The sequence below is a fragment of the Scyliorhinus canicula genome, chromosome 1, assembly GCF_902713615.1.
Source record: "Scyliorhinus canicula chromosome 1, sScyCan1.1, whole genome shotgun sequence".
Taxonomy (NCBI): domain Eukaryota; kingdom Metazoa; phylum Chordata; class Chondrichthyes; order Carcharhiniformes; family Scyliorhinidae; genus Scyliorhinus; species Scyliorhinus canicula.
Window position 1 is genome coordinate 297,159,006 of NC_052146.1, and position 23,304 is coordinate 297,182,309.

Consider the following 23,304-nt stretch of genomic DNA (forward strand, 5'->3'; position numbering starts at 1 on the left):
TTCGATTCCTGGCTTGGTTCACTATCTGTGCGGAGTCTGCATGTTCTCCCCGTGTCTGCGTGAGTTTCCTCTGGTTTCCTCCCACAAGTCCTGAAAGACGTGCTGTTAGGTGAATTAGACATTCTGAATTCTCCCTCCGTGTACCCGAACAGGCGCCGGAATGTGGCGACTAGGGGATTTTCACAGTAACTTCATTGCAGTGTTAATGTAAGCCTACTTGTGACTTAAAAAAAATAATAACATGTCTTCTTAAATTTTCTGTCTGCAAACAATTCGGTAAAAAATTATCAAAATGGATCTGAGAGGAATCTCCAATCCAAATGTGGGATCTGGAATACTAACATGATCTGGCTTTGTGAGAAAAATCTAGCTTGTCAGGATTGGCTCAGTGGTGGTCCATTACAAATTAGTGGTAATGCATTACAAACTTAAAGCCAGCTGTAGTTTGTTCTAAAATGCCGTTCCCATCTGAGTATGATACATATGTTATGAGGTTAAGTCGAGCCTCCTTCAAACTGCATTTCGAGCTGAAAGTGGAGAAAGCAAATTATTTGAAGCAAATACAGTCTGTAAATGATCAGCTAATGATATTTTGGCCTTTGTTTCAAGAGGATTGCGATTTAAATGTGAGGAAGTGATCCTTCAGTTGTATTGAACCCATCTGGAGTATGAGTATCTCGGGCAGCACGGTAGCATTGTGGTTAGCGCAATTGTTTCAGAGCTCCAGGGTCCCAGGTTCGATTCTCGGCTTGGGTTACTGTCTGTGCGGAGTCTGCACGTTCTCCCCGTCTGTGCGTGGGTTTCCTCCGGGTGCTCCGGTTTCCTCCCACAGTCCAAAGATGTGCAGGTTAGGTGGATTGGCCGTGCTAAATTGCCCTTAGTGACCAAAATTGCCCTTGGTGTTGGATGGGGTTACTGGGTTATGGGGTTGGGGTGGAGGTGTTGGCTTGGGTAGGGTGCTCTTTCCAAGAGCCGGTGCAGACTTGATGGGCCGAATAGCCTCCTCCCGCACTGTGAATTCTATGAGTCTGGAGTTAACAGCATTCAGTTATAGGCATCGGACCTTGGGGAGGACATGTTGGCCTTGGGAGGGAGTACCACACCAATCCACCAGAATTATACAATGACTTAAAAGGGGTTAAATTGAGGCTAGTTTGCAAAAACCTGGGTTGCTTTCCTTTTGCGTTTGCAAGAATTGAAAAGCTTAAAATGTTTGACGGGCAGATGCAGAGAACACGCGGAAGAACAAGAGGCTACGTTCTCAAAATGAGAACAGGACCATTTCGGAGTGAAATCCGCATGTTGGTTTTGACAAGAAGGGCAGTGGAAATCTGGAATTCTCTCCCCTGAAAGCCTGTGGCTGCTGGGTCAGTTGAAAGTCAGCAGACTTTTATGATGTAAGGGTATCAAAAGAGTGATGAATTTTGAAGTACAGATCAGCCAGTTGGGTGGTACAACAAGCTCAATGGGCTGAATAACCTATATCCTGTTCATTTGTACGGTATGATCACCAACTATATTTGAATCATGTTGCTTGACCCAGAGAAAGGATATTTAAATGGGTTGGATCAGGTCATTGAATTGGAATCTTAGCAAGAGAATTGAAATGGACAATCCTTAAAAATAAAAATGGGTTACTTGTATGAAATCTGTCCATATTTTAAAAAATTGATTAGCATTAGATGTGGTTTCTCGTTTCATCCACCTGAGGTGTTAGGTGACACAATTCTAAATTGACAATAGAAATTCTATTACAAGCTGGGACCCACTATATTGTAGCTCGCTATAGTGTGGAACTCAGTATGACGAGGGTCCATCTTGGACTCCCAAAAGTTAAATTTAAATGAAAAACTGCGATTTTACTACATCTATAGGGGTAGCACGGTAGCACAAGTGGATAGCACTGTGGCTTCACAGTGCCAGGGTCCCAGGTTCAATTCCCTGCTGGGTCACTGTCTGTGCGGAGTCTGCACGTCCTCCCCGTGTGTGCGTGGGTTTCCTCCGGGTGCTCCGGTTTCCTCTCACAGTCCAAAGACTTGCAGGTTTGGTGGATTGGCCATGCTAAATTGCCCTTAGTGTCCAAAAAGATTAGGAGGGGTTATTGGGTTACGGGGATAGGGTGGAAGTGAGGGCTTAAGTGGGTCGGTGCAGACTCGATGGGCCAAATGGCCTCCTTCTGCACTGTATGTTCTTTGGTCTATAGAACCAATCTTTTAAAGGCAGTAACTATTGTGACTGACGTTTTGAGATGTGGTTGTCCTGCGGTGCTCTGTGTGCACGGATATTTCACCAATGGGTTTTTGAACATGAAAGTCCGAATTATAGACCCGTACTTGGAGAAAAGGCTTAATCTTTTTTTGTATTTGACGCAATGAGTCTGGAAAATTTTCTGTCAAAAATATTATCAAAAGTGAAATCATTCTTAACCCCTCACGTCCCATTTAAAACAGGTTAACACAGAATAGCGTAACTGCACGAACGTTATCTTGTTGGAATAGTGTGGAAAATCCAACTAGTTGATTATCAAATTCACATTCCTGCAGGAAAGGGATCCTCAGCTTGTCAGCATAACTTTGGCCTTTGTTGGCCAGAGAGTTGAGATCTAACTTGTCTCTTTGCTGGAATGTTCTAAAAGGATAGTGCCGAGGCGCTCTTCTTTGCGGAGTTTTGAGTACTCAAAACAAAGGCTGACGGGAGGGAGTACACTGTGATCCCCGCTATGTACTTTGAAAGAATAAACACTTCTGTTTTAGGTTTAACTGCTCTGAGAAGTGATGAAGTTATTGATCTGATGATCAAGGAATACCCAACCAAATATGCTGAATATGCTGTGGTTCTACAGGACAGGGAGCGGCAGCAGATCACCGATCGCTACAAGGAATACTCGGTCAGTACTGGGCGCGTGACGGTTTAACTGGACTTAACCTGTACATATGATGTATAAAGCTGAAACCTCTTTCACCATCTACAATCTCCCCACTCCCACAACCCTGACAATTTCAAAGCTGTGCCATGATGTTTAGATCATTGTTTTGTGTTACAGAAAAATACATATACTGCTGACTTCCCCCCACTCCACACCTCCAGTCTATAAGGGCTGAAAGCACTGCCCATTTTATTTCCGTAAGAAGTCTGACAACACCTGAGGAAGGAGCCGTGCTCCGAAAGCTAGTGATTCAAAACAAACCTGTTGGACTTTAACCTGGCGTTGTAACACTTCTTACTGTTCCCACCCCAGTCCAACGCTGGCATCTCCACATCATTTTATTTCCTGCATACTCTGAAGCGTGCCGTCCAAAATTCTTAATCGCAGCGTTAATTGATAGTTTATTCTATTTTTGGATTCCCTTTTCACAGAATCATAGGAACGGCATGGTGGCACAGTGGTTAGCACTGCTGCCTCATCATTTGATTCCGACCTCGAGTGACTGTGTGGCGTTTGCACATTCTCTGCGTAGGTTACCTCTGCATGGGTTTCCTCTGGATGCTCTGGTTTTCTCCCAAAGTCCAAAGATGTGCAAGTTAGGTGGATTGCATATGTTGTATTGCCCCTAGGTGGGGTTATGGCGATAGGGTGCCCGATTGGGCCGAGTTAGGGTTCTCTTTCAGAGGTTCGGTGCAGACTCGATGGGCAGAATGGCCTCCTTCTGCACTGCAGGGATTCTATGACAGTATGAAATGGTAGTTTATTCTATTTATTGGATTTCCTTTTCTCAAGAGTTCAGTAGATATTTTTAAGATGTATGAGCGACTGGAATATTTTCTGCCTGAAAATATTTTAAGAGCAGAAGCCATTCTTTTTAAAAAATAAACTTAGAGTACCCAATTATTTTTCTTCCAATTAAGGGGCAATTTAGCGTGGCCAATCCACCTACCCTGCACATCTTTGGCTGTGGGGGTGAAACCCACGCAGACACGGGGAGAATGTGCAAACTCTACACGGACAGTGACCCTGAATCGAACCCGGATCCTCAGAGCCGTGAGGCAGCAGTGCTAAGCACTGCGCCACCATGCGGTCCCTAAGAGCAGAAACCATTCTTAATTATTCACTGGCCATTTAATGTAGCTTAACACAGGATATTATAGCCCTGTGCCAATGTTATCTTGTGGGGATGTCAACATGTCACCATGGCTGAAAAGTTGTGACCGAACTTCTCAGTTTGCTGGAATGTTCTAAAAGGAAAGTGCTAATGCTCTCTCCTCTCTGCAGTTTTGAGCTTTAAAAACAAAGGCTGACGAGGCTCACAGGAGGGAGTACGTTGGGATCCTTCTATAATAGGATGTCACCGGGAACACGGTTTCATCATGTGGACCGTGTTATATATAAATATATATATAGGGGTGGCACGGGAGCACAGTGGACATCTCCAGGGTCTCGGGCTCGATTCCCGGTTTGGGTCACTGTCAGTGGGAAGTCTGCACTTTCTCCCCGTGTGTGCGTGGGTTTTCTCCGGGTGCTCCGGTTTCCTCCCACAGTCCAAAGATGTGCAGGTTTGGTGGATTGGCCATGCTAAATTGCACTTTGTGTCCAAAAAGGTTGGGTGGGGTTACTGGGTTCTGGGGATAGGGTTTAAATGGGGATGTTCTTTCCAAGGGCCGGTGCAGACCCGATGGGCCGAATGGCCTCCTTCTGCACTGTAAATTGTATGTCTAATTCTATGTCTATGATAATGGGATTCAAGTGTGCTATCAGGTTATTTCCTTTACTATTGAGTTAATGTCATAAAATTGCTTAATGCTTTGAAGTGTTTTGAATGTGTAAAGTAAATAGGAGCTGTGTACACTGAAGAACATTTTTGACTTTTGTTTACATTGTAATTGTAAAAAAAACCCAATTTATCCTGCATTTTATTGATGCCTCCACTTGGAATTGAAGTGTATTGAGCAATGCAAAAGTTATATTTCGGCATGCAGGATCATAAGGCATGGATGTAGTCCTTTCAGCCTTGTGAACAAGGGTAGAGCTATTCAATTACTCCCACTCTCCTGCCTTTACCCTATAGCTTTGCAAATGTTTCCTTCTCGCGTTTAGATCTAATTCCCTTTTGAAAGTTAACATGTTTTTCCATATCTACAATCCAAAAGTATTTGGGAATTGCTTAATCTCAAGATTCACTCTCCCATGATCAACCTCAAATGCCTAAATTTGTGTAATTTGGATTTGTCTTTGCCCTCCCAAGGTGAAGAACATTACTGCTGGCTAATGAAATACTCACGTTGGTCTCTTTCAGTGGGATTACCAGTTTAATGCTCATGTACTTTGTCAAATTGGAAGCTGAAACTGTCCAACCTCGCTTCACTCTGAAAATTTGTACAATGCTTCCCTCGAGGCTGCCCTTTCTCTGTATCTTACCTTATCATCACGTATTTGTTTAAAAACATATTTTTGCAATAAGTCTGTGAAAGTGCATGAAGGTTCAAGATTGAGACATTTGTTAATTATTCGGTAGTGAGTCTCTGAAGCATGGTTGTTTTAGCATTTATATTTGAAACTAATTGAAGTTTTTTTGTGTGCAGCAAATGCAGTTGCAGAACACGCAAAAGGTTGAGCCCAGTAAAGTTCCAGAATACATCAAGAAAGCTGCAAAGAAAGCGGCAGAGTTCAACAGCAATTTCAACAGGGAGCGGATGGAGGAAAGGCGAGCCTATTTTGACTTGCAGACACAGGTAAGGTGGATGCCACAGATAGTTTCAAACGTAAGTGGAATCCTAAAGTGCAAAAGCGACTGACCGACCATAATTTATGACACATCTATTGATTATGATTATAACTTACATATCTAAAACGTAGGGAAACATTCTTGGGTTCCAATTTGATCTTGTGGAGACTTTAACTTTGATATTCTCCTATTCTGGTTAATTAATAACACTTTGATTAAATGGCGCGATAATATATGTCTGGAATCCTGTCCCCCCTCTCTGCCCCTTGGCGGAGGGGAGGGGTGAAGAAAAGAAACCTCCAGCACTGGTGCAAGATCGTTACAGCTCATGTTTCGCACCCATTCATGCAGCATAAATATAGTACTTAATCCGCGGAATAAAACGGGGGGAGAGTGATCTTAAAACATGTTTTTCATGCAGGCCTCAAATTTGGTGTGTCGTATGTGGGCTCTACAGAAGTATCTAAATCTAGGTCCGACTCTTGTTAGAGACCTTGTGCGGGATTCTCCGATCCCCCGCCGGGCCGGAGAATCGCCGGGGGGGGGGATGAATCCCGCCCTCGCCGGCTGCTGAATTCTCCGGCACAGGGATTTTAGCGGGGACGGGAATCGCGCCGTGCCGGTCGGCGGCTGGGATGATGCCAGTACATACTGGCGCTCCCGCGCATGCGCCAAATTGCGCCAGCCGGCGAAGGTCCTTCGGCGCCGGTTGGCATTGCGCCAAGCCACTTCCGCGCCAATTGGCACGGTGCCAACCCCGCCAGCGCCGGCCTATCCCCTGAAGGTGCGGAGGATTCTTAACCCCTTGTTTCTCAAGGCCTTGAGAATCCCACCCCTTGTTAGAGAACAATGCTATTTTGTATGGATAAATTTGAAAGGCATGATCTGCTCTGTTGGTATCAGGCGTTGAGTGACCCAGCCAGCAGGCCTTGACAGGTCAGAAAATGGGACCCACAGATTTTTATAATCTTTGTAAGACCAGGAGGATGTCTGTTGCTGAGGGCTTCATTGCCCCTAAACCTCTCCTCCCAATATACAGATGCCTCCTCCTCTCTCCTGCCCGATGTGTGCTCAATTTGAAAACAGCGGACTTCCGGTGGCGGCAATGCGGAAATAAGCCGCACGTTCGGCAGCTCCCCCTTTTTTTTGAGTTTTGGGCTCTGTTAAGAGCCCGCAACGGCGCTGTTTCGACTTTTCCCCGGGGGGGGGGGGGGGGGGGAAACACAGCCAGTGTGCCCAGCGGCCGGTGGATGGACTGGACTCGCAGTGGAGCGGTCCAAAAATCGGTTTTACCTCGGAGAACGGCGAGAGGCAGAAAAAGCAAGCTGGCGGCAGGCGGGGAAGCGGCAGCAGCGTGGCAGCAGTGGGCGCGGGAGCAGCAGGAGCTGCTTCAGCGCTCCTTCAAGGAGCTCAAAGCCGAGATTTTGGAGCCGTTTCCGGCCTCGCTGGACAAGCTGGTGGCGACTCAGACGGCTCAGGTCGTGGAGATTCGGGAGCTGCGGCACAAGGCTTCGGAGAATGAGGATGAGCTTTTGGGCCTGGCAGTGAAAGTGGAGTCGCACGTGGCACTGCACAAGAAATGGCAGGCGAGGATGGAGGAGATGGAGAACCGCTCCCGCCGGAAGAATCTACGGATTTTGGGCCTCTCGGAGGGGCTGGAAGGTTCGGATTTGGCGGCCTATATGGTCCTAATGTTCAACTCGCTGATGGGTGTGGGGTCGTTTCGTTGTCCCCTTGAGCTGGAAGGTGCCCATCGAGTGCTGCAGCGGAAGCCCAGGCCGAACGAACCGCCCAGGGCGGTGCTGGTCCGTTTTCACCGCTTGGTTGACCAGGAGTGCGTGTTGAGGTGGGCGAAGAAGGCAAGGAGCAACAGATGGGAGAACACGGACGTTCGGATTTTTCAGGACTGGAGCGCGGAGGTGGCGAGGACAAGAGCTGGCTTCAATCGAGCGAAGGGAATGCTCCACAGGAAGGGGGTGAAGTTTGGCCTTCTACAGCCGGCTCTCCTCTGGGTCACGTACAAGGACTGCCAGCTCTATTTTGACTCTCCGGAGGAGGCCTGGGCTTTTGTCCAGGCTGAGAACTTGGACTCGAACTGAGGGCTGGAGGGAAATATACTTTGTTTGGAGGCTTTGCCCTCTTAGGTATCCTTTCGCCTATATGGGCTGTGTTTGCTGATGGTTGTTTCCTGTTTGTTTTCGCTATTTTAGTTATGGTTATTTGGGTTCTTTCGGGTTTTTTGGGGCTGTTGGATATTTATTGTGGTGCCTTTTTTGTTTTTTCCACTGGTGGGTTGGGGAGCAGGTTGGGGTCCCGATTGGTCATGTGTCCGTCTTTTTCCCACGTGTGGGGTCGAGGGTCGGGGCTCGGGTTGGAAGCGCGGGCTTCCCGCGCCGGAGGAATTGGGGGCGGGGCCGGCGCTGGTAGGGAGGGATTGGTGGCTGTGTAGCATCCGGGGGGGGGGGGGGGTCGTGGTTATGGTGGGAGTAGCCGGGGTCAGCAGAAGTCAGCTGACTCACGGAAGCATAATGTTGGGGGTAACACAGCTGGGGGGGGCCCTAGCTTTTGGGGGGGGGGGGGGGGGTTGTGGGAGTTTGGACGGGGGGGGGGGGGGGTGCCGGGTTGTTGCTGCAGGGACTGTGAGGGAATGGATGGTGAAGGTGATGGAATGGATGGGGGGGTTGGGAGGGGGGTCTGCCACCGTGGGGAGCGGGCTTGGAGGGTTCCCTGGGCAAGTGGTGGGTTGAGGAAGGGCTATGGCTGATCGGCGCAGAGGAAAGGGGACGGCCCCTCAGGTTCGGTTGGTCACATGGAACGTGAGGGGGCTGAATGGTCCGGTGAAGCGATCCCGGGTCTTGGCTCACTTGAGGGGGTTGGGAGCGGATGTGGCTCTGCTCCAGGAAACGCACCTCAGGGTTACAGATCAGAGGCGAAATTCACCGAAGTACATCGTGACGCCCTTGACCGGCGGGCAAAAACGGCGCTGGTGACTCAGGCGTCGGGGCCCGCTTATCAGCCCGAAATCTCCCATCCCGAAAGGGTCAGCAGCGGAGTGACACTGTACGCGTCAGTTTCACCCGCTGCGGAAGTGGCGTGTCGGTTGACGTCGGGCAACATCATCAACGTCACCCGGAGAAACATGATATAAATAGAGCCCCCCCCCACCACCCCTACCCCCGGCACTCGAAGTAATTGATTTCACTCTCTCTCTTCACAAACCCCCCCCCCCCCCCCCCCCCCCCCCCCCCCCCCCCCCCACCCCCGGCACTCGAAGTAATTGATTTTACTATCTCTCTTCACAAACCCTCCCCCCAACCCACCGGCACTCGAAGTAAGTGATTTATCTCTCTCTCTTCCCAACACCCCCAACAAGCCCCCCCCCCCCCCCCCCCCTCCTCCCCGGCACTCGATGTAAGTGATTTCACTCTCTCTCTTCACAACCCCCCCCCCCCCCCGGGCACTCGAAGTAGGTAATTTATCTTTCTCCCCGGCCTGTCACCCACCTCCAAGCTGAACGGCGTCAACCATCATCAATGGTTGACGCCGTTATAAACCAACTTTGATTTTCGCCGACGTGACCCGTGGCCATGTCGGCGGGACTTTGGCCCATTCGGGTCGGAGAATAATTAAGCCTCAAAAAATAATGGCATCCCGCCGGCGCCAGCGGGCGGCGGGATTTAAAGAATGCCGTTTTATGGCGGGTGGGAGAATTTTGAACATGGCGGGAGCGGGATTATCGGTGCCCCCGGGCGATTCTCCGACCCTGCGTGGGGTTGGAGAATTTCGCCCCAGGTGAGGCTAAGAAAAAGTTGGGTGGGACAGGTGTTTCACTCGGGGCTTGATGCAAAGAACCGTGGGGTGGCAAATTTGGTGGGTAAGAGCCTATTGTTCGTTGCGTCCAAAGTGGTGGCGGATAGTGCAGGTCGATATGTGATGGTGAGTGGGAGACTTCAGGGGGAGTGGGTGGTCTTGGTTAATGTTTATGCCCCCAACTGGGATGATGCGGGCTTCATGCGGCGTATGCTGGGCCTGATCCTGGACCTGGTGGGGGCGGAGTATTCGGCGATAGCCATTTCTGATCATGCTCCACATTTGGTGGACCTGGAGCTGGGGGAGGGGAAGGATCAGCGCCCGCTGTGGAGGTTGGATGTGGGGCTTTTGGCAGAGGAGGAAGTGTGCGGACGGATCCGTAGGGGTATAGAGGGGTATCTGGAGACCAGTGACAACGGGGAGGTGCAGGTTGGGATGGTTTGGGAAGCGCTAAAGGCAGTAGTTAGAGGGGAGCTGATATCTATTCTGGCGCACAGGGAGAGGGGGGAGAGGGTCGAGAGGGAGAGGCTAGTGGTCAGGGTGGATAGGAGATATGCAGACACCCTGGAGGAGGGGCTTCTGAGGAAGCGGCGCAGTCTCCAGGCGGTGTTCGACATTTTAACCACTCGTAAGGCGGAGGCGCAGTGGAGGAGGGCATAGGGGGCGGTGTATGAGTACGGGGAGAAGGCAAGTCGGATGTTGGCTCACCAGATCCGGAAGCGGGGGGCAGCTAGAGAAAGTGGGGTAGCCACGGATGCAGGTGGGAACTTGGTGCTGGGTGGAAAGGACATCAATGGGGTGTTCAGATCCTTTTATGGGGGGCTGTACCGGGCGGTACCCCCCGGGAAGCAGGCGGGATGGCCCGTTTTTTGGATAGGCTGGAGTTTCCAAGAGTAGGGGACGAGCGGGTGGAGGGTTTGGGGGCCCCAATTGAGTTGGAGGATCTGGTAGAGGCGTTGGGAAGCATACAGACAGGGAAAGCGCCGGGGCCTGACGGGTTCCCGGTGGAATTTTACAAGAAATTTTCAGATTTGCTGGGCCCGCTGCTGGTGAGGACCCTGAATGAGGCTAGGGAGCGGGGGGGGGGGGGGCTCTGCCTCCGATGATGTCCAGGGCAATTATCTCTTTGCTCCTGAAGCGGGACAAGGACCCCCTTCAGTGTGGGTCTTATAGGCCGATCTCGCTCCTTAACGTAGATGTCAAGTTGTTGGCAAAGGTGCTGTCCAGGAGGGTGGAGGATGTGGTCCCCACGGTGATTCATGAGGACCAAGCGGGGTTTGTGAAGGGGAGACAATTGAATGCAAACGTGCGGAGGCTCCTGAATGTTATGGTGATGGCGCCGGTGGCTGGGGAGTCAGAAATAGTGGCGTCCATGGATGCGGAAAAAGCTTTTGATATGGTGGAGTGGAGTTACCTGTGGGAGGTGTTGCGGAGGTTTGGGTTTGGTGAGGGGTTCATTAGCTGGGTGAGGTTGCTGTCCAGCTCCCCGGAGGTGAGTGGTGACGAATGGGAGGAGGTCGGAGGACTTTCGGCTTTCCAGAGGGACGAGGCAGGGGTGCCCCTTGTCTCCCCTGCTCTTCGTGTTAGCAATTGAGCCCCTGGCCATAGCGCTGAGCAACTCGAAGATTTGGAGGGGGATTGTGCGGGGGGGGGGGGGGGGGGGGGACGCCGGTTGTCGCTGTATGCAGATGATCTGCTGCTGTATGTCGCGGACCTGGCTGAGGGGATGCCAGAGGTGCTGAGGATACTTGAGGAGTTTGGGGACTTTTCGGGATATAAGCTCAATGTGGGGAAAAGCGAGCTGTTTGTCCTGCATCCGGGGGGGGTCAGGAGAGGGAGATAGGGGAACTCCTGTTGAGGAGGGCTGAGAGGAGCTTTAGGTATCTTGGGGTCCACGTGGCTAGGACCTGGGGGGCTATGCATAGGCTTAACTTTTCGCGGCTGGTGGGGCAGATGGAGGAGGAGTTCAGGAGGTGGGATGCGCTGCCGCTCTCGTTGGCGGGCAGGTTCCAGTCGGTTAAAATGACGGTGCTCCCGAGGTTTTTGTTTCTTTTCCAGTGCCTCCCCATATTGATCCCGAAGGCTTTTTTCAGAGGGGTGAATAAGTCGATTCTGGAGTTTGTGTGGGCGCGGAAGGCCCCGAGAGTAAGGAGGGTATTTTTGGAGCGAAGAAGGGAGGTAGGGGGCCTGGCACTGCCCAACCTGTATGGATATTATTGGGCGGCGAACGTGGCGATGATTCGCAGGTGGGTGACGGAAGGGGAGGGGGACGCATGGAAGAGATTGGAGGTAGCGTCCTGTGGGGGTACGAGTCTGGAAGCTTTGGAGACGGCCCCACTTCCACTCCCCCCAGCAAAGTACTCCACGAGTCCGGTGGTGGTTGCGTCCCTTAAAATCTGGGGACAGTGGAAGCGGCATAGGGGGGAAGTGAAGGCCTCAGTTTGGGCCCCGATACGGGCTAATCACCGTTTTGCGCCAGGGAGAACGGGGGATTTGGGAGTTGGCACAGGGCAGGCATCAGACAGTTTGGAGACCTCTTCCTTGATGGGAAGTTCGCGACTCTGGAAGAGCTGGTAGGGAAGTGGAACCTCCCCCCTGGGAACGCTTTTAGGTATATGCAGGTCAGGGACTTTGTTAAGAGGCAGATGGTGGAGTTTCCACGGCTGCCGCCAAGGGGGGTGCAGGACAGGGTGCTTTTGGGGACGTGGGTCGGGGAAGGGAAGATCTCGGCTGTCTACCAGCTGATGCAGGAGGAGGAGGAGGCCTCAGTAGATGAGCTCAAAGCGAAATGGGAAGAGATTGAGGATGGGACGTGGTCGGACGCCCTGGAGAGATGAATTCTTCCTCCTCTTGCGCACGGCTCAGCCTAATTCAGCTGAAGGTGCTGCACAGGGCTCACATGACGGGGGCAAGGATGAGCCGGTTTTTTGGAGGGGAAGACAGGTGTGGGAGGTGTTCGGGTGGCCTGGCAAACCACACCCATATGTTTTGGGCATGTGCGGCCCTGGAGGAGTTTTGGAAGGGGGTGGCGGGGATTTTGTCGGAAGTGGTTGGGTCTAGGGTCAGGCCGGGCTGGGGGCTCGCGATCTTTGGGGTAGCTTCGGAGCCGGGAGTGCAGGAGGCGAGAGAGGCCGGCATTCTGGCCTTTGCGTTTCTAGTAGCCCGGCGCAGGATTCTGTTACAGTGGAGGGATACGCGGCCCCCGAGTTCGGAGACCTGGGTCAACGACATGGCTGGGTTCCTCAAGTTGGAGAGGATGAAATTTGCCCTGAGGGGGTCGGTACAGGGGTTCTTTCGGCGGTGGCAGCCCTTTCTCGATTTCCTGGCGAAGGGGTAGAGAGTGGTCGGTCTCGGCTTTTGCTCAAGGATTTTATTTTATTTTATGTGGAAAATGCCTTTATTTTTTCAAACCTAAGTAACATAGGGTGAGGAATCAGCATTTCTGTTTTGTTTCCCCCCCCCCCCCAATTCAGGTAATCCAGGTGCCACAGGGAAAATACAAAGTTCTTCCACCAGAGAGGACAAAAGTTGGGGCTTATCCGGTTGCTCTGATACCAGGCCAGTTTCAGGAATATTACAAAAGGTGAAAAGAAAAACTTGATTTTTTTTTTTAAAACCCTGTGTAAAAGAGCCTTTTACCGCTAGGCCCCCTACCTCCCTTCTTTACTTTTGGTTGCACAGTGAAATATTTTTACAAAAAGTGCAACTTGTAAAGGAACATTTTCATGTCTGTATTCTTTATGTTTTCAGAAAACCATCATATATTTGTTTATAAATACTTCAGTCGGGCAGCACGGTGGCGCAGTGGGTTAGCCCTGCTGCCTCACGGCACCGAGGTCCCGGGTTCGATCCCGGCCCTGGGTCACTGTCCATGTGGAGTTTGCACATTCTCCCCGTGTCTGCGTGGGTCTCACTCCCACAACCCAAAGATGTGCAGGGCAGGTGGATTGGCCACGCTAAATTGCCTCTTAATTGGAAAAAATGAATTGGGTACTCTAAATTTATTTTTTTTAAAATAAATACGACAGTTGACAAATAACAGAAAAATAATGAAGGAACATTTATATGTGTAGCACCATACATATCTTCTGGACATCACAAAGGGGTTCTTCTGAAGGGCAGTTGCTGTTAACATGTAAGCAACGTTATAACTAATTTGCGTACAGCAGGGTGTCTCAAACAGGAAAATAGATGAATCTCCAGTTAATCTGTTTTGGTTGATGGGTAAATGTTGATCAAGCATAAACTTAAGTTAGATTAGGTCCGCAGGCTTGTATTTTTCAGATGGTGGGGGCTCAGCCCTCATTGTCTGGTGGTTCAGTGGGGAACACATCCCCGCTGACTCCAATAGGCCGGCTGCCATTTTATCCTCGAACGAGCGTTGATTGGCAACAGGCGGGATTTCTGTCCTTCATGGGAATAAGTCCACCTTGGAGAGCTGCTGGCGAATCAGATTGGCAGGGAGCTCTCCAGGCACAGCGCTGCAGTGACCAGAAGAGGCACTGTACAAGGTGTCTGGCGCGAAGTGTCAGGACATTGAGGCTAATTGCTGGGTCCCTGGCTAGGGGAGGGTAAGATATACCTGGGTGGGTCACAGTAGGGTGGTTGGGATCCTGGAGGATAGGCTAGGGGGCGAGAAAGATCAGGAGGAGTCCGGGCCCTCATTGGAGGGTACCCGTCGTTAGAAGTGGGCTTCTGATGTAGCCTCCCTGTTTTTTTCCCTGATCTGCCACCTGCCAGACTAAGAATTGAGGTTCGATGGGAAACGGCCCTTAAGTGGCAACTTAAAGGTCTTAATTGAGGCAAAGGCAGATGTACTTCCGAGGCCCTGTCTGCCCCAGGGTGAAATTGCTAACAGTTCGGGGCAGACTGGATCCGAACTTCATAACTGCGTTTGTCTCATCAGACAAGGGGTTCCAACGGCCTTTGGCGCCACGCCGATCGGCGTCAGGGCTGGCTGAAAGGCCTTCGCCAGTCGGCATGAGTCCGCGCATGCGCCGGAGCGTCAGCGGCCGCTGACGTCACCACCGGCGCATGCGTGGTGGAGGGGGTCTCTTCCGCCTCCGCCATGGTGGAGGCCATGGTGGCGGCGGAAGAAAAAGAGTGCCCCCATGGCACAGGCCCGCCGGCCGATTGGTGGGCCCCGATTGTGGGCCAGGCCACCATGGGGGCACCCCCCGGGGCCCGCTTGCGTCGCCTGCTCCCACCGGCACAGAGGTGGTTTAAACCACGTCGGCGGGAGAGGCCTGACAGCGGCAGGACTTGGGCCCGGCCAATTCCCCGACCCTGCAGGGGGTCGGAGAATTCTGCCCCAGCTGTTTGATTTCCAGGTTTCCCGAGGCTGTCAAAAGGACAATGGATCTAAGATCTAGTCCTGTAGTCAAATTCGTAAGCACAGGGTCAGAATTGTACAGATACCGAGAGACAAACGCGAATTCTGTCCGAGAGAGCTCTTCTGACAACCTGCAGTATTTTGGTCGGATGTTTCGCACAAATTAAAACCCAAGGAGGTGACATACAGGAAAATAAAATGTTTGCAAAATGGCGAGCATTGGGTCAAATTACAGTGGTGCTTAATTATCTACCTAGGTATTCCCCCAATGAGCTGCGTTACCTGCCTGTAAACACAGCCTTGTACGAACCACCTTTGGACCCAGAATTGCCAGCACCCGACAGTGATGGAGACTCTGACGATGCAGAAGATGGGCGCGGTGAAGATGAGCGGAAGGAAGACAAAGGCTTATCGGTAAGAAACCAGCTGAAGAACCTGGACGGTACTTATATCTCTGTTTCTGTAAATTTAAAAAAGCCCAGCCTATTCTGCACGAATGTGTATATTGTATAAATGGATTAACAAAAAGACCGAATCAAATTCCATTCTAGTCCGATACAATCTGCTTCTGCTAAGTGTGTAGCAAATAAGTGTGTACTTTGGCTAAGTGTATAGAATAATGCTATTACTATTGGTATAAATATTAGGAATAATTTATATTATTACATCTGCACACAACTTCTAGCAGCCAGTGATGTGACGTCAGAACCTCGTACGGTAACGCTGCGAACGAGGTTCTTGCTACAGTTAATGGCAGCGGCCTAGTAAGTGGAAAACTTGACTTTTAAACCCATTCTTAATGTTCAGAATTAATTTTGTGCCAGTGGTCAGATAGTAGAGGTGTTTTCTCATCTATTCAACATTCATTATTCGATGCTGCGACTCCTGTTTTGAACTTCATAACTGCGTTTGTCTCATCAGACAAGGGGTTCCTATTAAATGGGTTTGCTGTAACTAAGTTGAGTCAGTTTCTAATTTTGAAGATAAGATCTCATTAAAGGTCGTACCTCGTTGATAAGCCGTTTTGCAAATTTTTGTGCTTTTTAAATCGAAATCATCACTCGATCAGGCATTTATTTTCTTTTGGAAAGTTGCCATGCTGATATTCATCTATCTATCTGCCTATGGTGCTCATATAAAATGCTTGATTACATTTTCGGAAACTTTCAGGGGTGGCACGGTGGTTAGCACTGGTGCCTCACAGCGCCAGGGGCCTGGGTTCGATTCCGACCTTGGGTGATTGTGTGGACTTTGCACAGTCTCCCCGTGTCTGCATGGGTTTCCTCCGGGTGCTTCGGTTTCCTCCCACAGTCCAAAGGTTAGATGGATCGACTACGCTAAATTTCCCCTTAGTGTCTGGAGATGTGCAGGTTAGATGGAGTTGCGGGATTGAGGCTGGGGAGTGGACCGAGGTGGTATGCTCTTTCGGCGGGTAGGTGCAGAATTGATCGGCTGAATGGCCTCCTTCTGCACAGTAGGAATTCGATGAATTCTATGAATATGAAAAGCATAACTCCTTTGGAAACAATCATAGAGTCATAGATGTTTACAGCATGGAAACAGGCCCTTCGGCCCAGCTGGTCCATGCTGCCCAGTTTCTATCACGAACCACTTGCCCGCATTTGGCCCATATCCCTCTATACCCACCCTGCCCATGTAAATGTATAACTGCTTTTTAAAGGACAAAATTGTACCTGCCTCTACCACTGCCTCTGGCAGCCCGTTCCAGATGCTCACCACCCTCTGTGTGAAGAAATTTCCCCTCTGGTCTCTCTTGTATCTCTCTCCTCTCACCGTAAACCTGTGCCCTCTAGTTCTAGACTCATCTACCTTTGGGAAAATACTTTGATTATCTACCTTATTGATGTTCTTCATTATTTTGTAGACCTCTATAAGATCACCCCTAAGCCTCCTACGCTCCAGGGAGAAAAGTCCCAGCCTATCCAGCCTCTCCTTATAAACTCAGACCATCAAGTCCTGGTAGCATCCTCATAAATCTCTTCTGCACTCTTTCTAGTTTAACAATACCCTTCCTATAATAGGTTGACCAGAACTAAACACAGTATTCCATGTGTGGTCTTACGAATGTTTTGTACAACTTCAACAAGACGTCCCAACTCCTATATTTAGTGTTCTGATCAATAAAACGTAGCATGCTGAATGCCTTCTTCACCACCCTGTCCGCCTGCGACTCCACCTTCAAGGAGCTATGAACCTGTACCCCTAGATCTCTTTGTTCTGTAACTCTCCCCAACTCCCTACCATTAAGTGAGTAGGTCCTGCCCTGATTTGATCTACCAAGATGCATCACCTCCCATTTATCCAAATTACACTCCATCTGCCATTCATCGGCCCACTAGCCCAATTGATCAAGATCCTGTTGCAATCTTGTATAACCTTCTTCACATCCACTGTGCCACCAATCTTGGTGTCATCTGCAAACTTACTAACCATGCCTCCTACGTTCTCATCCAAATCATTTATATATATATATATATATATATATATATCATAAATAACAGTGGACAATCATTTTGTCCTGGCCTTTAGCTTCACTTCCTGAGTACACAAAATTATTTTTTTTAGACTCTGAGATCCCTGGTCCATTCAGTGAGCTACCTGGGTATAAGTCCATATGATTTTAAGTAGTAACATGAGCAATATTGATGAATGCAAACTTGCAGTGGACTTTCTCCTGCCAGACGTGTTTTTTTGTTTCTCAAAATGAACGCAAGAGTCAAGGAACTGCTACTTTATTTCTGCATCTGTAAAGTGGCATCAATAAATAGCTTTTTATTTCTCTCCTAATGTTTTTAGGGGATTAATTCTCATGAAGCTGCCAGTTCCATTTATAATTGGCAGAATTGTGAAATTCCATACAGATTTAACCAGTTTATTTAAATGCTCAATGTCCATGCTGTGGTAGTGGAGATATTAATGGTACTTTGAGAAGCATAACTCCTTTGGAAACAATCATAGAGGATGCGATTTTTAGGAGAAAAATCACTGACTGCCTAGGAAAAACAGAAGTTGGCCATTCAGCCCATCAAGCCTAATGTGCTTGATCTGTATCTTAACTCAATTTATCCATTTGGTTCAGCAACCCCAGTACCATAACAAAAATTACTAATTCCAATTGAGATTTTCAATTGATCCCCAGCCTCAACAGTTTTGAGTTCCAAATTTCCACAACACTATGTGTGAATGAAGAAGTGCTTCCTGCCATCACTCCTAATGGCCTCGCTCGGTTTTAGAGAGTGTGTCCCCTTGTTGTGGACAATTGGAAGAACTCTGCTGTTTCTTGAGTTTTGTTGGGTTTTCCGTGCGGCCTTTTGCAGTGAAACCAACTGAGTGAATTTCACGGCAGTAGATTTCCAGTTTCTAAAGACATCTCCACACCTGTCTGTGTTTCTTCTTGGCATTGTATTGCTTTTGAATGATTTCCCCCCCCCCCCCCCCCCCCAAAAAAAATCACCTATCAACTCATGGTGCCGTTTTTTTTGTATTTCCGTCACTCTCCGTTCATTTCAGTGCGCCTGTGTAAATCCTCTCAAAGTTTGGCGGCCAGCAAGTAATGGTTTTGTTTTCGTTTCAGGATACCTCTTCGGGGAGCACAACAGACGGTGAAAGTCCGATTGAACATCAAGACGATTCCTCACAGGGAAAGCAGACACCAAAAGAAAAAGGAACTCGAGCGTGGAAAGATGCAAAACGCAGTGTGACACCCAAATCAGTAACTGGGTACAAGGTAGAAGATAAAAGCCCCTGAGACTTCTTTTTCTGATGAACCTCTCCCCGATTATTTATTTTTTGTTGTACTGGGTAGTATTGATCAGCCGGTACTAGCCACAGTCCACTAATGCATCTCCTGCTGTTTCTCGCCTCTGCTTCCTTATCTTATCCTGTTTTATTTTCACTGAGGCTTACTGGTGAAGTTACCCGAGTTCTTTTTCCTATTGGGATTGTGCTCGGTTCGCACTATGTCTCCTCTGGGGCTTGCTATCCGCGCTCTGCTAAAGCTGCTGCTCTCTGAGTACACATCAGTACGACATATCACATTTAATTACTAACTTTATTGTTATTAGATTCTAATGATTCTATTGCTAAAGAGCATATTTTATATAAAAAGTCAAAGTTGTATTTTTGACTATTTTTGAATTGCATTTGTGTTTTACTTCGCATTTCCATGTCGCCTGATTTTTATCCCTCTGGTTTCAGTATTTGTCCTTGGACGATTTAGGCCAGTACAGTGCTTTATGCAAGTAAAGGTTCATTTGGCTTTGGAGTGTCCTTGGACCGTTAGAGTCTCCAGATTATAAAGATTCAGGTTGACTGGTACAGGGAATAACGCAAATATAATTCGCTTACTAAACTAGTCCAGTGGCCATGAAGGCGAACTTGACAAATTGTGTACGTGGCCAAACAATGGTTTTAGCACCCAATTTTGCCTCTCAACCAAAGAAATTGTGTTCAATTAAACCATACGTTTTGAACCATTACTGCTCAGTTATGACATGTTTTAGGAGGGATGGGGTTCATTGTAATTGTTAAGTAGTTCTTTGTAGCTGAGGATTGCTTTAGAGGTTTAATTGAGATTAGTTTTAGTCTAATCCAAGGTCTTGAGAGCAAATCTCATTCACTTGTTTATTTTTTCCCCTTTTAAGACCAGGCTTCGAATGAAAAGTTGGGATGAAGTATGTGTGAGCCTTTATTGGAGGCTGGACTTTGGGTTGTTCTGAATCAGATGAGGGTCAGGGAGAAAGAACAAATCAAACCTGTGTAGAGTATTTATTCCTTAGGCCTTAAATGGTTTTACATGAAGTAATGTACAGCAGACTTTATTTTAGTATCAGTATTCAAGGCTGCTTCAGTGCATTTTGCTCTATTTTCATGCACATTTTACAGATGATCAAGGGTTGAAGACAAAGTGAGCAAAAATGAATGGATGCCAAGAATCAATTAACAGATAATAACCTCATTGCAGAATTCTGATTCTCTTATTGTTTACAACCATTGTCTGCAGCCCAGGGTGAGAGTACTCCCTGGATATATTTTCCATGCAATTTTTTTATTTGGTGATGTCGAGATGAATATCAGTGATTTGTGAAGAAAGGTTACAACTTTTAACATATTCATTGAAAGTTCACTTGGGGATAATTGGCAGTGAATTATCAAAAGAGGACACATATTGCAACAAGCTCCGGTAACGTGACTTCATTTTTGGAAGAAAAACTATTTAATCTGGCAGTGCTTATTCTGGCTAGTTTTAAATACTCTTTTCCCCCATAGCTTAGCTGTCTGGCTGAGCCATACGAGCAATCCAGAAAGCTCCCAAGTTTGATCACTCGTCTGTGTTGAGTTAGCTCATCTCAACAGGGCCCATAGTTGGGCCGCTAGGATAGGCCTCAGCAGTGCAAGCTGGGAAGGGCAATGCCAGCCAGGGATTCTCCCTCCTGATCTTTGGGAAGTGGAGTCACATCTATCTCAGGCAATTAGTTCAATTACCAAATCGTCTATGAACAGCTCCACATTTGCAGGGAGGGAGATGAAAAGATTTGCTGGGGAAAATTCAGATGTTTTATTGCATTTGTGCCAAAATCCAAACACAAACCTATGTTGTTTGCACTTGACATGAAAATTGAGCAGCAAGCTTGCTATGCCTTTGAAAACCAGCAAAAATCAGTTATTACGTTTCTGTTCAATTTGATCATCATATACTTGGGGAATTTCCTTTCACTTGTAATTCAGATGATCTCATTTATTAAGTTTATGAATATTTCCCATTAAGTTCACTGTGAAATAGTATTTTTAGTGTTAAATCATTTTTCATCTTTGTTTCATGTAAAAAAAAATCTTAACTAGATGTTTTTATTTATTTGCTCTGTAGCTTTTTATTTAAATATGTCTGTAACAGACTGAGATACTTGGAGGTAGATAGCAGGAGTAAAATTGGACAAAAAGACAACATGACATGCCGAAAGGTTGTTTGTGAATCTGATTCTTAGATGGTCCAAGCTTAGTGACAGATGAACTCGCTGCTAAATTTTTGAGCTCAAAGTGTTGCTTTATCGTCTCAGCCGTATGTAGAAAATTGCTTTGCATCACCTCTGATTGATAATTTAAATGCAATAACCTTTAATCAGCAACTTGACCTGGGATTGGAATTTGTGACTCGGATTGTAACAAAGCAGCAACAGCACTGTTCAATATTAGTAATGAGTAGCAGTAATTTGAAGAGGTTATGACAGCAATTGTGTTCCAAATGTTCATTGATATTCATCACTAATACTGCACAATGCAATTTCAAGTTGACAAGTATGGTATTGGCATCTTTCTCAGTTTGACTTGAGTGTTCTTCTTAAACCAGGGTCTAATATTGAAATTGCTCCTGAACTTTGCTTTCTAGTTTTCCTACATATGCTGCATTTTAACCTTAAGTGTTCCCGGGGAATAGGGCATTTGAAATTTCGATCAGGTATGGAGAAGTTTGAAAGATCTGGGGCGGGTTTCTCCGTCCCACAGCACCAGGTTTCTGGTGCAGCCACACCGTTTCACCGGCTGGCCAATGGGGTTTCCCATTGTGGGGCAGCCCCATGCCGTCGGGAAATCCCCAGGCTGCCGGCAAAACGGAACATCCCGGCGGCGGAGAATTCAGCCCCTGAAGTTTCAATCTTGAGGAGAAAAATGATTTGATGGAGTAGGAACATTTATTTTTTTTAAAAAAGTCTGGACTAAACTTTGATTCCTTTTCACTGCTTTGACCAAGGAATGGTTAAGGACTAATGTGATGATGACTTTATGATGGTATACACCACAATTTTCAGTATTGTAGTATTGTATTTTTACTTGACCAGTTTTGTTGGTTCCTGTGAAACGCAATCCGAACTGTGTTTCCCTCCAGCCATTTCAATTTGACCGAGAAAGTTGGTGTGGAGTTTTTCACCTTCACATTCCCAAGAGTAGGTTACGGTTCGTACTACTGAGCTACTGTGCTAGAACCAAAGAAAACTTTTGTTTCCAATAGCACCTCTCTTTGCTACTCCGGAAAGATAGTTGCATATTTTCGATTTTGTTTCAACAGCAAATGGGAGATTGTGTTACAGATGCTATTTGAAGTGATCAGTGATGTATCAGTGATTATCAAGGGCTTTTGTTTTGCAAGATGGGAACTTTTCTCGGCCTGTTGTGCCAATCTCGGGTTTTAGATGACAGGATGTTACAATCTCTATTTGTTGTTGAGGGGAGCAGGCTGTAATTTATTTTTAAGCATTTGATTTTTAAAGTCATGCTAACAGCAAATGGGGAATTTAGTCCTCAGTCTGAATGAGTTCATCTGAACCTTGGGAAAAGAACAGGGGGTGAATCCACTCTTTTTCAGAATCAGCACAGGCATTGTGGGCCAAATGGCTTCCTTCTTGCTGCACAATTCTTCTCTACTTGGCATCTAAGCATAAATTCTTGAACTGTAAATGTGCAAGTACTGAGCGGAGGACGAACAAATAACTTCTACTGAGCTTATTTGTTGAGTTCTGACCGACAGGGCTTGAAACATCACCAAGCCCCAATGTAACATAATGCACGTCTAACTTGTACAAAATTATGGTTTAGTTCTTGGCCATTGTAACCACAGCATCATTAAGCTGCTGATGAGGCAAGGACATGACATAAGCTTTTATTTAATATATCGGCACAAAGTAAGATCCCAACATAATTCATGGTCATCCATCAAACTGCACTTTTTAAACTTGCTAAATAACCAACATAGATACAGTTTACCTTAATATCTTGCATCCTTTGCAAACAAGCACTTTTTCTACATATATAGCTATTTGTGGCTGTGTTGATGGTGGTAGAATGATCGTAATTTATTGAGTGGATGGTGCATAGTTTCTGCTGGAGAGCAGAACTTGTGGAGAAACAGTAAAACGGAAGAAGGTTGTAACCAATCTGAACGTGAACTGGTTTCCGATTTTGCTGAGGCTGGCACTCTAGGTATTAGTACAGTGAACCTTACAATGTTTTGATGTTCAAAAATAGTTTTACGTTAGTTTTCTGCTTTTAAAAAAAATTGTAGAATAATCTCAGAACTGTAAAAATAGCAAGATGTTTCATTGTTTGAATAATTTCCAAATTGTAGAGCTTATTTTATAGTATGATATTTGAGAGGCGCTGTCTTACAGTTCTGCAGCCTCAGTTTAAAAAGTACTCAAATACTTGTTACCAAATTTTTGATGTAAACTTTTAACACCTGAACAACTTTTTAATAAAACATTAAGCCGATTTTAAGAGTGCCTCTGTCATCTTTTAGAAAGTGTGGCTCCACAGAATGTTCACCAGCCCAAAATCAATTCTTTCGAGCATTAAATGCCGAGTTGTCAGCAGCAGCACCACCAGGGTACTGGAACGTGAATTAGTTGACGGCTGCATTTATTCTGTGCAAATTCTGTGATTTAGTTGGGGATATTTTGTGGAATTAGGTTAATGATCCCTGTTTTATGCACT

General features: G+C 47.3%; 1 protein-coding gene across 1 annotated transcript in view; it reads left to right on the forward strand.

Annotated features, from left to right (window-relative positions):
* phf10 (PHD finger protein 10) overlaps positions 1-23,304 on the forward strand; it is a 37,929-nt gene that overhangs the window by 9,456 nt on the left and 5,169 nt on the right. Inside the window, exons 5-9 of the mRNA XM_038815890.1 lie at positions 2,754-2,887; positions 5,518-5,667; positions 12,944-13,053; positions 15,060-15,216; positions 18,398-18,550. Of these exons, the coding sequence (XP_038671818.1) occupies positions 2,754-2,887; positions 5,518-5,667; positions 12,944-13,053; positions 15,060-15,216; positions 18,398-18,550 (704 nt within the window). The remainder of the gene's footprint in view (positions 1-2,753; positions 2,888-5,517; positions 5,668-12,943; positions 13,054-15,059; positions 15,217-18,397; positions 18,551-23,304) is intronic.